The sequence below is a fragment of the Podarcis raffonei genome, chromosome 8 (assembly GCF_027172205.1).
Source record: "Podarcis raffonei isolate rPodRaf1 chromosome 8, rPodRaf1.pri, whole genome shotgun sequence".
NCBI lineage: Eukaryota > Metazoa > Chordata > Lepidosauria > Squamata > Lacertidae > Podarcis > Podarcis raffonei.
Window position 1 is genome coordinate 64,212,064 of NC_070609.1, and position 15,224 is coordinate 64,227,287.

Below are 15,224 nucleotides of genomic sequence, written 5' to 3' on the forward strand. Positions count from 1 at the left end.
CAGGCTGCCTCAATGGATGGCCCAGTGCAAGGATGGTCAACGTGGCATTCAAGGGCACAACAGTTCCCTTGAGGTACTCTGCTGCCACCCAGGGAGCTTCTGGAAGCCCCCTCCCCACTCACACCCACCTCGGTCAGGAAAGTAGATAAAGCTGAAGCAGAAAGTTGGGAAAGAAGCTCTTTCCCGCTTCCTCTTTTAGGTCTATGTGTATTTTGAAGCTCCAATTACCGTATTTTTTGTTCTATAAGACTCACTTTTCCCCTCCTAAAAAGTAAGGGGGAATGTGTGTGCGTCTTATGGAGCGAATGCAGGCTGCGCAGCTATCCCAGAAGCCAGAACAGCAAGAGGAATTGCTGCTTTCACTGCGCAGCGATCCCTCTTGCTGTTCTGGCTTCCAAGATTCAGAATATTTTTTTCTTGTTTTCCTCCTCCAAAAACTAGATGTGTCTTGTGGTCTGGTGCGTCTTATGGAGCGAAAAATACGGTAATTCGGATTCAACCTGGACAAATGAAGCATGCAGGCACTTTCTCCCTCTGTGCGAATGATCTGAAGAGGAAGGAGGTGCTCAAGGCACTTTCTCAAAAAAAACCAGACATGTCTACAGGTCTAAAAAGGTTGGCAATCCCTGGTCTAGGAGCATCTGAAGTGAAGGAGATGAGCTGTTGATATATTGAGAGGACAGGGCTATTGATGGCTATGCTCTGGTTGTGAGGCAACAATGCTTCTGAATGCTAGTTACTGGAAACCACATGAGGGGAGAGGGCTTTTGTGATCAGATCCTGCTTGCTGGTTTCCTTTTGGGGCATCTGCTTGGTCACTGTGAGAACAGGATGCTAGACTAGATGGACCATTGGCCTGATCCAGCTGGCTCTTCTTATGTTCTTATGAAACAAGTGAGGACCCAGAAGGTTGCTTCCCCAAACTCTTCAGTCTGGATCTAAAGATAGAAGCAACTCCTCAATGAGAGTCCGCTTAAGAGGCAGGCAGTAGCTGCCATGTGGAGGCCATTAGAAGCCATGTGGGGAAACTGGGTTTCTGCCCAATCCTGAAGACTCTCAGCAGCAGCAAACTGGGATGAGGATGACATTCCTCTTATATTCCAGGCCGCACCTGCTTCCTCCTTAGAAAGAACTTCTTTCTGGCCAGTTTCCTGGTTCCACAGAGTGGTTCTTGTGATAAACCACAGAACTGGGCCCAATGGTGGATGGACCATGTGCCAATCCCTTTCCTTAAAATTTGAAAAAGGGTAATTATTCATAGAATTTTAGGACTGAAGAGTTGGAAAGTACCCCAAGGGTCATCTAGTCCAACCCCCGGCCATGCACCCTGGGCCAACAACATCTGTTGAGTTCTTAAGAAGCATTGGGGGGGGGCTACAGAATGCACCACAGTTTAAGGTTGAATTACAGCACCAAAGACTTCTGAGTGCTAGTCATGGAATAAGAGGAAAGGTCCTCTTGTAGATCAGGAATTGAGCAGGGAGTAAGAATAAATGGACAGTGGAAAATATTGAATGAAAATGGGTTGTATTAGGTTAAATGGCTTGCCAAAAATGTGTATATTAATAAATACTGCAGAAAATGTGTATATTAGGTAAAATGCATGAGGACTTTTTAAAGACTGGAAATAGTTAGAAACTGAAATCGACAGATTCCTTGGTCCTTGCTCTTGAGTATTTTCACAACAAATATACACAGGCAACACAGCATACTTAACTGTCACAGCTCCCCAAATAAATAAACTCAGGAATTGTGGTTTGCTAAGGATGCTGACAATTCCCCATTTGAGATCCACTGTTTGTTAAATAACTTCATCTTCCTGAGGAGAAGCAAAAGCTCTTTGATTAGTCTGATGTGCAGATTCTCTTTCTTGGCCAAAGCTACCTCACCAGGTTGTCATGAGGATTAAGATGAATAGCCCCAAGTAAACCACCATTTTGAGCCCAGGGATTCAAACCTAATTCAATTAATTTTTTTCACCCCCAAAATGGCCTCTCTCTATGAAGATTCTCAGAAGAAAGCCAGCTCCTCTAGTGATCTATTCCTTTTAGAGAGAGCAGAATGTAGTGGTGAAGTGTCAGAATAGTACTTGGGATGCCCTGGGTTCAAATCCCCACTCAGCCACCTGAGCTTAACCTACCTGCAGGGATGTTTGTGAGGATAAGTGCAGGGGGGGTAAATGGTTAAGTCCCCCTCTCAGGTTCAATGCAAGAGATGAGTTTAACAGAGAAATAAAGAAGGGATATGAATTTAATAGAAAGACATAAGAATAGAGAAATAAAACATTTTAAAAGCTACTGAGGCTTGAAAGGGGAAGGCTGTTAAAATAGGGTGATGATTAAAAGGTGTGGGTGACTCCCAGCAAAGGCCATTTTGCAGTGCAGGTGTCAGGATCCAGAGAGCTCTTGGGAGAGACAAGTCCAGTGGGCTGGAAGAGGTGAGGTCCTAGACTCGGGATATCTGGGCAAGTGACCTCTGAGCTTCAATCCATGCAAAGAATGGAAGGGAGCAAGTTTGGGGGGCGGGCAGTTCCACAGGAGGGAAAAGATGGGGGGTGCTTAAGAGTTCCAAAGAAGAGAGAATTTCAGCAGGCACATCAGCTATCCCTAGTCAGCTATTCCTGCGTGCTCTCTCTGCTGAAATCTCTCCTCCCCCCAACTCTTAAAGGAGAAGCACTGGCCTATTTTGCATCTGCCCACCCAGGTGCTGTTGCTGATCAAGGTCCCTAAGGTTGGACCTCCCATTTAACATAATTTTAATTAATACCAAGAAAGAGTGCTGCACTGATTAATCAGGTAGATTAATCAGAGAGGGGGAGTTAGAACCTATTGGCTGGTGGAAGATGGCTATAGTTAATAGGGCAAAATGTTTTTAAAATATAATTTTTTATTGCATTGTGATTTTATTTTTGTACTTACCAGAAAAAGTACTTGTTGAGCACATGCTTTCTTAAAAAAATCCTTTTAACAGAGGAAGGCTTTTTGTTTCAGGTGCCTTTTGACTCCCTACAAATTCAACTGGCTAAGCATAATTAATGGATTGTTGTGCCGTAGAACCTTTTGCATGTTTACTCCGAAGACTTGCTGTGTTAACGGGGATTGCGCCATAGAAAGCACCCTTAGAATCACAGCATAAAGCTCAGGGGATCAAATCAACGAAGGTTTTGCCCGTCAGGTGACAACGCGAACCCCAAAGGTTGCAAGTTTGCCACCTGCAGGAAGACTAAGCCGGTCACAGCAGTGCCAGCCACCCCCACCCTGCCCAAAGACAGAATGACAGTACACAGTTTATCAGAGAGTAATAAGCATGGCCTTACCTCTCGTAGCAATGAGAACTGCAGAGGAAACTCTCGCAAACGGCTAAATATCTATTGATAAGAGAGAAAACAGCTGGCTTGCCCAATGCCCTTTTGTTTTTTGACGCATGGCCCCCACTTTAAAATTTGTACTCTTAAGAGAAGAGAGAGAAAAGAGAGGGGGCAGCTGCAAGGAACCTCAACTCACCCGTCACGTAAGGTCCCAGGGGCATCTGGCTGTAGTTGACAATCCCACCTGGTCCTGGACCACGGAAGTTTGGGCCAAAGTTGTTGCTGTAGATCTGGGAGGAGCCAAAAGAGGCCTGGAGAGGGTGGAGTTAGGGAAGAGTATTTATTTGAAAACACAAACCAACCCGTCCCCCAAGGCTCTGGGTGGATAACATTTAGAAACAAAGAAACCATCAATATTACAATGATTATTTTTTAACTGCTAGTGATTGATGCTGTGTAGAAAATAACTTTAGCAAAAGAACAACCCTCTGCCCCATGGAATTTATAATCTCAATTTCAAATGGGGTGAGGTGCAAGTAATTGAAGAGGAGAAATAGGCTTGAATTTTGAACTGCTACGGGGTCAGCTGAATTGCAATTGCATCCCTAACAGATATATGGTTTGGAATAATAATAATAATAATAATAATAATAATTATTATTATTATTATTATTATTATTATTATTATTATTATTTATACCCCACCCATCTGGCTGGGCTTCCCCAGCCACTCAAAATATTCCAAAATTCCAACAAAATATTAAAATACAATAATGCATCAAACATTAAAAGCTTCCCTAAACAGGGCTGCCTTCAGATGTCTTCTAAAAGTTTCGTAGTTGTTGTTCTCTTTGACATCTGGAATGCAGTTGCATCCCAAACGGATAAATGGTTTGTCTCATTTCTTTACCACTGCACACAGAGCATCTGGCCACACAAAAAATTGGTGGGCTAATGCACCATTGCCTTTTAACGCTGCCTCTAACCTGCTGGATGCTGGGGTCGCTCCCCCGGTTTGTCAGCCGGCTCAGGATGCTTCTCTCGGACATCTGGAGGCGAGCGGCCACAGGTGGGATGCGGGAAAGCATGGAGGGCAACCGAGTCACATCGGCTTTCATGTCGCTCAGCAGCTCTTCCAGCTGGTTTAGGACTGCAAGACAGTTGGGCACCTGTGAGCCCCAGAAACCTGTACCCAACCCATCTGGCAACATCGCAGATTTTTCCTTCTGTGTAACTTAGGCTGCCATTTCTTATATTTCATTTCAATACGTGCCATCATAGGAAATCCATTAGCTGTGGGTGCATCTGACAGGGCACAGTGCAGCCCATGAAAACTTATCCCATTATAAAATTGTTAGTGTTTTTTAATGCAACAGCATTTATAAAAAATAAAATAAATTGTTTATTGTTTCCTGATCTAGACACAAAAGTGAGCCTGGTGGGCTGATTATGGGATCAGATTCTGAGAGAGAATTGTAACCAATGGGATGCCCAAAAAGCTATGAAAGTCCATGGCACAGAATTGTAAAGTTGGAAGGTACCCCCCCAATCTAGTCCAACCCCCTGCAATACAGGAATCATAGTGCAAGAATCCCTGAAAGACGGCCATCCAACCTCTGTTGAAAAACCTTCAATGAAGGGGAGTCCACCACCTTCTGAGGAGCTGCATTCCATCGTCGAGCAGCTATTGCCATCAGAAAGTTCTTCCTAATGTCTAATCGGAATCTCCTTTCTTGCAATTTGAGTCCATTGGTTTGGGTCCTGTGCTCTGGGGCAGGAGGAAACAAGCTTGCTCCATCTTCCGTGGGACAGCCCTTCAGATATTTGAAGATGGATTCATATACCCTTTTTTGGGCTAAACATCCCCAACTCCCAATCCCTGTGAGGCCTGGTTTCCATCTTGGCCGCCCTCTCTGCAGAGAGAGATGAGTCATACACCCTTTGGTGGTGTTCTTACTGTGCAAACTCTCCCCTCCTTCCCACACCCACAACACGCACAGAGTTATATTTACTGATTGCAGACATTTAAATTCCAGTTGTTGTTGCTGTTGGTGCTGCTGCTGTTGTTGATCTCAGCAGTTCATTTTGCCAGTGCTCCCACAGTACAGCTGATAATGTGAGTTCAGGTTCCCTTAGAACCTGAAAAAGCTCTTTCCTCTCTTAGCCACTGTGGAGGTGACACTCTGCCTGTGCTGAGGCAAACCTTGCACCATGCATACAACAGTGTGCCAAGGAGCATTGTGCCCACGCTCCCTGACCTTTTGCCTTCTTGGCTAGCAAACAGGGTTTTCCCCTGACCATTTGTCCTCTCACAGATTTGGTTACTAGACATAACGCTTGGCTGCAGCATGACCGGGGATGCAGACATAATCTGCAGACATTTTAGGGAAACACCTGCTAACACGTGTATTTGCTAATGCTGGAAATGTGCTTAGATGGAAATACGTCATGTTCAGAGTGGTTTCACTACTGTTTCCAATTGTTGACTTCTGCTAATAAAAGGAGCCTCTACAGAACTATGGGACTACGGAACTCTACGGGACGCGGGTGGCACTGTGGGTTAAACCACAGAGCCTAGGACTTGCTGATCAGAAGGTCAGCGGTTCGAATCCCCACGACGGGGTGAGCTCCCGTTGCTCAGTCCCTGCTCCTGCCAACCTAGCAGTTCGAAAGCACATCAAGTGCAAGTAGATAAATAGGTACCGCTCCAGCGGGAAGGTAAACGGTGTTTCTGTGCGCTGTTCTGGTTCGCCAGAAGCGGCTTAGTCATGCTGGCCACATGACCCGGAAGCTGTACACTGGCTCCCTCAGCCAATAAAGTGAGATGAGCGCTGCAACCCCAGAGTCGGCCACGACTGGACCTAATGGTCAGGCGTCCCTTTACCTTTTTACTACAGAACTAGCTGGCAGCCTGCTTGGAGCATGCTTGCCAGCGTGCTTCTGCACAGCTCACCTGCCTTCAACCTCCTGTCGTCCTCGTTATTCCTATAGCCACCACTCTCCCAACTGGCATGGGAGAAGCAGACAAGGTGGAGGGAGTTAAGGGAAAAGCGGTCCCTTTTCAGGGAAAACCCACCTTTATGAAGGACGGCGTTGGCGGGCTTGTTCCCCGCAAGGGACTCTTTGGAGAGGTGCTGGTGGCTCTCAGCAAGGCACTCCACTTCAGCCAAGCGGGCGTTCAAGGCCATGGCCGGGTGATTGGGGTCCTGGGTCATGTTGAGGTACGCTGCCCGGCGGAGCTGCTCCTCAATCACCAGCGACTGCTCCAGCAACTGCAAAGAGGATACGAGGAGCAGTGCCGTTAACCTTGCAGAATCCTCCAAGATGCAGAGGTGGCCTCATACACGGATAGCAGCAGCCGAGGAGCAGCAGAATGGGTGAAACGTGGACCACGAGAACATAAGCAGAGCCTGCTGGATCAGGCCAATGGCCCATCTAGTCCAGCATCCTGTTCTCACAGTGGCCAAGCAGGTTCCCTAATGGAAAACTCACAAGCAGGAGCCCAAAGAGTGCTCTTGTTTACTGCAACTGGCATTGAGAAGCATTGCTGCTTCTGGACTTCCGGGTTAGCGCCAGCGCTGAATGGCGGATTTCTCCCGGAGCTCCGGGAGAGATCTGCTTCGCGGGTTCGGGTCCCGTAGCTCACGGCGGAGCAAGGACCCTCAAAAGTCACAGGCGCGTAGCCTGTGAACCGGAGACTCGGCGGGCACCTTTGCCCCCCCCCGACGTTGTGAAATAGCCTTTTTAAAGGCTACGGATCAGCGGAGGGTGCGTGGAGCGGTGCTGAGAGTCGCTTTCACCCAGCCTGCGAAGCGAAGCAGCGTCGCCATTAGCGGAGAGTGCTGACTTCTTCCGGAGAATTCGGATTAAAAAAGAGCAACTTTCCGTGAGTAGGATTGAGTTTGCATTAATAATTGGACACTAAAGTTAAAGAAATTGGGCACCGAGACGGATAAGCATTAAAAAGGAAGTCTGCTTTCCGTCCTGCAGCAAGATTAAAGCGAAAGGCACTTAAGCTGTAACTTTTGACAGGAGAGTTTATGAGCCAAGAAACCCAACACCAAGTAAAGAACTCCCCCCCCAGAAGGCAGGAGGGGGGGGGAAGAAGACTTTAAAGGGATTCCCTGCCTGTTTTAAAGGAGATTGAACTGTTTACCGCTGCTCATCTACCTGGGGGTCGGACTGCCGGAGGAAAGGAACCGGCTAAGGACGGTCGTTACAAAAAAGGTTAGAAAGTAACTGCAATATAGACTTTGGTTACTCTCAACTTGAAACATCTTATTTTGCTACATAGTAAGTTATTTGCAGGACACTATTGATTTGGATCTTCTACAAAGAAAGGGACTTGGAGGGCTTTTGCCTTTTGGAAAGTGTGGGAACAACTTAAAGTTTAAGAACTGACTTTACGCCCTCTAGAGGATTTGGACAGTTTCAGCAACAAGTGGAATTTAAAACCTGAGAACTTCTTTCTTTTGACAGCTAAGAGTGTGGGAATGACCTTGAGTGAAAGACTTTGTTATGGCAGATGGTAAACAGAAAGAAGATTCACAAGAAACAACTTTGAGATCTGGTAGACAATACAAAGTTGATCTTTCTATGCAAAGAAGGGCCTCTGTATCAGGGGCCTCGGGAACTGCAGCTGTCACAAAGGCAAAAGTGAAAATAATGTCTTCTGAAGAAGCGTTTGCAAAGGCATTGGGGAAAATAAATGATTCTTTAGAGGAATTAAAGAAGCAAGGCGCTGAAACAAATAAGAAAATTGAAGAAATCTCTGGGAAAATTGATTTAAATACTAAAAGTATAACTGACCTCGGGAATAAAGTGAACTCTAATGCAGAAGCAATTGGGAAACTACTGGAAGATTCATCTACAACACGAAAGATAGCTGAGGAAGCCAAGGAAATTGCTACTGCTGTTGAGGGGAAACTTCCACCGGTGTACAGGAAACTGGATGAGTATGAACTGGCACTTTCTATGCAGGATATGCAACGCAAGGAGAAGAACTTAAGGATCAGACTTGTGCCGGAAAAGGAAGGAGACAACTTGGTGGATTATTTGACAAAAGAGTTTTCTGACTTTTGGAAGCAGGATTTGAAAGAAGAAGAGTTCAAAATAGAGAGTGCATTTAGGTTGGGAATAAGGCAGAAGAAGAATAGACCCAGAGATTGCTTGATAACTCTAAGATCCAAAGAAGAGAGAGATAAAATATTGAACCTGCACTACCAAACAACCCTTCGAATTGAAGATTTCCATATCGAGATCTTTAGAGATATTCCCAAAAGTATTTTGGATGCAAGAGGTCCTTACAAGGATTTGGTGACACTACTGAAAAGGAACTACATACTATTCAGGTGGGAGTTTCCCCAAGGCCTGTCTTTTAAATACAAGGGGAAGAAAAGAAGAATAAAAACAGTGAGTGATAAAGACAAGTTCCTGGGAGAACACGAAGAAGACCTACAGAAAGAGACCTATCCAGGAGAAGGACATCCTTCAAGACTAGATACGGACACAGAACCACCGACAAAGGACGAACAACAACTGGGAGCTGTAGGAGGAATTAAATAACCCCATCATGGCTTTGCAACTTCTAACCTGGAATTGTAATGGTCTAAACAATCCCCGAAAAAGGAAAAATATATTTCATGCTTTAAAGAAAGATCAATTTGACTTGATTTGTCTACAAGAGACCCACGTGACAAGAGCACATAGAAAATTATTAATAAATAAGAGATTGGGACAAGAATTTATATCTTCAGACAGAGTAAAAAAGAGAGGAGTGGTGATCTACGCAAAGGAAAATCTGCAACCGAAACAAATTTTTAAAGATGACCAAGGAAGATATTTGGCAATTGAAATTCAATTTCAAGGAGAAAAACTTTTGATAGTGGGAATATATGCACCAAATGAAGGGAAAGCAGAATTTTTTAAGAAGTTGCATGAGACTTTAATGGACTATATGGATTATAAACTAATTATGATGGGAGACATGAATGGAGTAGTTTCAACAAATATGGATAAAGCACAAAGACAGGTAGTTACAAAAGATGGAAGACTACCAAAAACCTTTTTTGAAATGACTGACAATATGGATTTGATAGACATCTGGAGAACAAAACACCCATTAGAGAGAGAGGGAACCTTCTTTTCTGAAGCCAAAATGACATGGACTCGGATTGACCAAATTTGGGTGACTAGCAGTATGGCGTCGAACATAAAGAAAGTGGAAATCTGCCCAAAAACTCTCTCCGACCATAACGCAGTAAAGATGGTGATGAAGCAAACAACAACTGGTTCCTTCAGATGGAGAATGAATGACACCTTATTCAGAGACGAGGAGATCTGTAAAAAGGCCCAAAAAACTTTGAAAGATTATTTTGAAATTAATTTAAGGTCTAAAGTAGAAAAAAGAATAATATGGGACGCAAGTAAAGCCGTGATGAGAGGGTTTTTGATACAACAAAATACATTAAAGAAAAGAAAGCAAAATGAGAGGAAAGAGAAAATTTTGGAAAAGATAAAGGAAGGGGAAAGGAAACTAAGACTGAAGCCAAAATCGCAAGTGATTCTAAGAGAAATTAAACTGTACCAAACACAATATATGGAACTGATGAATCAAGAAATAGAATGGAAAATTAAACAAATGAGACAAAAGACCTTTGAATCTGCAGATAAATGTGGCAAGTTACTGGCTTGGCAAATAAAGAAGAGACAAAAACTCAACACGGTAACAAATTTAGAAGTGGAGGGAAAGAACATATGCAACCCAATGGAAATTAGGAATTGTTTTCAGAGCTACTTTAGACAATTGTATACACAAGGGCCGCAGAAAGAAAAAGACATACAACAATTCCTCGAGAAAAATGGGCTGAAGAAGATTTCCCAGGAAAGTAAGACAATTTTGAACCAGGAGATATCAGCACAGGAAATAGAAGATGCCATTCAAAACATGACGTTGGGCAAATCACCTGGACCGGATGGACTGACTTCCAAATATTACAAAGTTTTGAAAGAAGGGCTTATACAACCTTTGAAGGAAGTCTGCAACGAGATCATGGAGGGGAGAAGGGCACCCGATACGTGGAGAGAGGCCTACATTACACTTATACCAAAGACAGAGACTGAAAAGACCCAACTTAAGAACTACCGCCCCATCTCCTTACTAAATGTGGATTACAAAATCTTTGCTGATGTTTTAGCAAAGAGACTGAAAAGAGTTTTGATGGAGGAGATTCATGGGGACCAGGCGGGCTTTCTCCCGAAAAGGCATTTGTCGGACAATGTAAGGAATATAATTGACATTTTGGAGAAGTTGGAAGTGAATATAAACACTAAGGCTGTTTTGATATTTGTGGACGCCGAGAAAGCCTTTGACAATATTTCTTGGAGCTTCATGTTGAAGAACCTCCGGGGGATGGGGGTAGGCCAAGGGTTTGAAAATGGTATAGGTGCAATATATTCTGAACAGAAAGCAAAATTAATTGTAAATAATGTGGTAACAGAAGAGTTTAAGATTGAAAAAGGGACACGTCAGGGGTGCCCTATCTCCCCATTACTTTTTATCTCGGTCCTGGAGGTTTTGCTTAATATGATTAGGAAGGACCAGTTGGTGAAAGGGGTTCAGGTCGGAGTTAAACAATATAAACTGAGAGCATTTGCAGATGATCTAGTTCTTACTTTACAGGAGCCAGAAGCTAGTACGAAAAGAGTTTTGGAGATAATTCAAGAGTTTGGCCAATTGGCAGGATTTAAACTGAATAAGTCAAAGACTAAGGTATTGGAGAAAAATTTAACACAGATTGAAAAAGAAAGGTTTCAGAATGAGACGGGGTTGACTGTGGTTAAAAAAGTGAAATATCTGGGTGTGAATATGACAGCTAAGAATGTGAATCTATTTAAAGACAATTATGAAAAAACTTGGACAGAAGTGAAAAAAGATTTGGAGATTTGGTCAAACCTAAAGCTTTCCTTGTTAGGTCGAATTGCAGTTATAAAAATGAATGTATTGCCAAGAATGTTGTTTTTGTTTCAAGCATTACAAATAATGGATAAAATGGACTGTTTCAAGAAGTGGCAGAAAGATATATCTAAATTTGTCTGGCAGGGCAAGAAGCCCAGAATAAAATTTAAGATATTAACGGATTCAAAGGAAAGAGGGGGGTTTGCCCTGCCAGACTTTAAATTGTACTATGAAGCGGCAGCTTTCTGCTGGCTAAAAGAATGGCTGCTTCTTGAAAACACAGACATTTTGGATTTGGAAGGATTTAACAATATTTTTGGGTGGCATGCATATCTGTGGTATGACAAGGTTAAAGCGCACAAAAGTTTCAAAAATCATATTGTCAGGAAAGCACTATTAAATGTCTGGGTTAGATATAAGGACTTGCTGGAAAATAAGACTCCAAGGTGGCTGTCACCAATGGAAGCTAAGGCAGTTAAAAAGTTAAATATGGAGTCGAAATGGCCAAGATATTGGGAAATTCTGGAAAAGGAAGGGGACAAATTGCGATTGCAGAGTTTTGAAAAATTAAAAGGGAAGGTGAGAGATTGGTTACATTATCATCAAATAAATGAAGTGTTTAAATTGGACAGTAAAATAGGCTTCCAGGTGGAAAAATCAAAATTAGAGACTGAACTGTTAGAATCCAGTACTAAGAATTTGTCAAAAATGTATGACCTGCTGCTGAAATGGAATACACAAGATGAAATGGTAAAATCAAGTATGATTAAATGGGCTCAGGACATTGGTCATAACATTATGTTTGCTGATTGGGAAAAGTTGTGGACCACCGGGTTGAAATTTACGGCATGTAATGCCTTAAGAGAAAATATAATGAAAATGATTTATAGGTGGTACATAACCCCAGTCAAGCTTGCAAAGATCTACCATTTGCCTGACAATAAATGTTGGAAATGTAAAGAAAAGGAAGGTACATTCTTTCACCTCTGGTGGATGTGCCCGAAGATTAAGGCATTCTGGGAAATGATTTACAATGAACTGAAAAAGGTATTTAAATATACTTTCCCCAAGAAACCAGAGGCCTTTCTCTTGGGTATTGTCGGCCAGGGGGTGCTAAAGACAGATACAACTTTTTTTATGTATGCTACAACAGCAGCTAGAATACTCATTGCAAAGTACTGGAAGACACAGGATCTACCCACACTGGAAGAATGGCAGATGAAGGTGATGGACTACATGGGCTTGGCAGAAATGACGAGCAGAATCCGAAACCAGGGAAGAGAAGCGGCGGAAGAAGAATGGAAAAAGTTCAAGGACTATTTAAAGAAATACTACAAAATTAATGACAGTTAGAATGATGTTGGATTAAAATAAATGGTTACTATTAGTAATGGTTAAGACAAAGAGAATAAGGATGATTAGCTTAAATTTATAGTAAAATAAGGGAAGATTCGCTGAAAAATTATTAGAATTTGGAATACAGAAACGGGAGGCAAGAGGAAGTCGAAGAAGAAAGGTTTAAGAAATTAGGATATGAAATGGTACTTGTTTTTTGTTCTGTTATTGTTTGTTGTCTGTTTATGTATGTTTTGTTTGTATTAATATGAAAATTGTTCAATAAAAATATTATAAAAAAAAAAAGAGAGAGAAGCATTGCTGCTTCTGTGGAGGCAGAGCATAGCCATCATGCCTAGTGGCCACTGATAGTCTTATCCTTTCAATATCCCATTACACAGGGGGATGCAGATAAGGGGGCACATCAAGACAGCCTGCAGAGATTTAAAACACCCATTTAAATTGTCTCTGTTTGCACCAGGAGTGAGGACATCTGGGGACCCTTCAGGCTATGTTACATCCTCAATTGAATCATTCTGGGAGTTGGGAGTCCAGCAACATTTGCAAGGCTGCATATGCTCCCCGCTCCTAATTTACATCAGTCCACCCTGAAAGGTACACTGCCTCTGTCCATGGAAGCTTGTTTTTGCTATTGCGGCTGAGACCTGGTGATAGGTTTTATCCTCTGCAAACGTGGCTGCTCTCAAACGGGTATTTCTGGAAACCCACCTTGAACCGCCGTGCCAGGAACTTGTTCTTCATCTCCAAGTAGTTACCCTTGTGGATCTCTGACTTGAAGGGCTCGTTCAGGATTACATAATGCGGGTCGTTCTGGATGTCTTGCCAGCGGGCGTAGCCGTGACTTAGGAAGCAGAAGGGAGAGGCGTTAAGGGAACAACAGAACCATCTGGCATCTGAAACATCTCCATTCATTCACTCATTCATTCATTCCTGCCTTTTTCCCTGACAGAGACTCTTGCTGGCTTACAGATAAAATAGAAATGGGGGGGGGGATAATTTACAAAACAATCAAACATTAATAGAATATACAACTACAGATAATAACAATAAAAACATCACAGTACCATCCCTTTCCTTAAAAGTAGTCAGTTCCCCATTTCCACTTCAGCTTGGGCAATTTTCATATTATCCCAGAGAATCTTCATGCACATTGCTCCTAATGGAATGCGTTTTTTGCATGTTCACTGATATTTCATTTTATTTATTTCAAATAAATCGATTGTAAAAAAACACCAAAAAAAAAAACCCATGTCAGGGCAGTTTACCAAAAAGATAAAGCAATAAAATAACCACTAAAAAAATTAACAACAATAATTTAATTTTTTTGAAAAATAACAATAGACTAGTGAAAACAGATTAAAACTTGCATCACCTATGAGGCAGACTTGCCTAAAACCAAAATGAAGAATAGAGTGAAGGCATCTGCTGGATCTCAATAGGCAGGGAGTTCCAAAGAGTGGGTGCCACCACACTAAAGGATCGAGTTCTTACAAATATGGAATGGGTATTATGTGGCACCTGTAACAGGGCCAGATCTGCTGAGAAAAAACTGTGGTTCTGCGTGAACTTGCCCCTGTTATATGCTTTCTTTGTATGCATTTGTTTTCATCACAAAATCCAGTAATAATAAGGATTTGTATGCTGCCCATCTGGCTCAGTCCCCAGTGCCATCTCCCGGTAGGGCTGCGTAGGACCCTTCCCGTCAGAGTAGACAACATTGAGCCAGATGGACCAATGGTCTGACTTAGATTGGGCAGCTGCCTAGGTTATTATATCTCTGTGTATGCAGCTTGGCCGAATAAGCATGTGAACTGCCCTTTGGATTTCACACTTCTCCCTGTTTTGAGCCCTCAGCTCAAGAAACATACCAAAATGCACATTTCAGGATTAAGTACCTTTGGAAATGTGCACACAAGATAAAATAGGGAGCTGAATACGAATCTGCATGCATTTTTAAAACAAAACATAATAATAAGCCCACATTAACGCAGAAACAGGGTGGGACCAACTTATATGTGCAAAATGGACATGGGCCAGGAACAGGGAAGGGCCGTAGCTCAGTGGGCTAGAGCATCTGCCTCGCATGCAGAAGGTTCCAGGTTCGATTCCCGACAGCGCCTCCAGGTAGGGCTAGGAGTGACCTCTGCCTGAAACCCTGGAGAGCCACTGCTGCCAGTCAGTGTAGGCAATACTGAGCAAGATGGAGAAATTGTCTGACTCGGCAGGAGGCAGCTGAAGGAAACCACCGCCACATCCACCCCCGACTTCCCATAACCACGCCAAGGATACGTGACGATTCCTGCCAGGAGCCAGTAATCGTGCCTCCGGTGCCAGATGTCGTAAATCTTCCCCGAGGAGACAGCTGCCCTCTCCTCGTTCTGCCACAGCGTGTGCAGTTCTGTAAAGCGAGAGCGGAGAAATGCTGCGTTTCAGGCGCCACACCAGCTGCGGACTGGAATGTCAAGAGAAGGCTTAATAATGCTTGACATTTCCACAGCCCTTGTGGGTAGGAAGCCTTGCACAAACTCTCGAAGGGAGGCCGCTGTTATTAGCTCCACAGGGAGCCCAGTGACAGCAGACTGCCCGGGAGTCCAGGCAACCAAG

The 15,224-nt window shown here is 43.3% G+C and overlaps 1 protein-coding gene across 6 annotated transcripts in view; it reads right to left on the reverse strand.

The window, feature by feature from the left end:
- The window catches only part of CHD5 (chromodomain helicase DNA binding protein 5), a 70,954-nt gene that overhangs the window by 1,426 nt on the left and 54,304 nt on the right, over positions 1-15,224 (reverse strand). For 5 of the 6 annotated variants that reach the window (XM_053400405.1, XM_053400409.1, XM_053400406.1 and 2 more), the window contains 5 exons: positions 14,910-15,018; positions 13,329-13,461; positions 6,384-6,579; positions 4,294-4,457; positions 3,504-3,618 (listed from right to left, as the gene is read on the reverse strand). In XM_053400405.1, the coding sequence (XP_053256380.1) occupies positions 3,504-3,618; positions 4,294-4,457; positions 6,384-6,579; positions 13,329-13,461; positions 14,910-15,018 (717 nt within the window). Of the gene's footprint in view, positions 1-3,316; positions 3,368-3,503; positions 3,619-4,293; positions 4,458-6,383; positions 6,580-13,328; positions 13,462-14,909; positions 15,019-15,224 lie in introns of all 6 variants that reach the window. The other variant, XM_053400410.1, reaches the window with a different exon arrangement.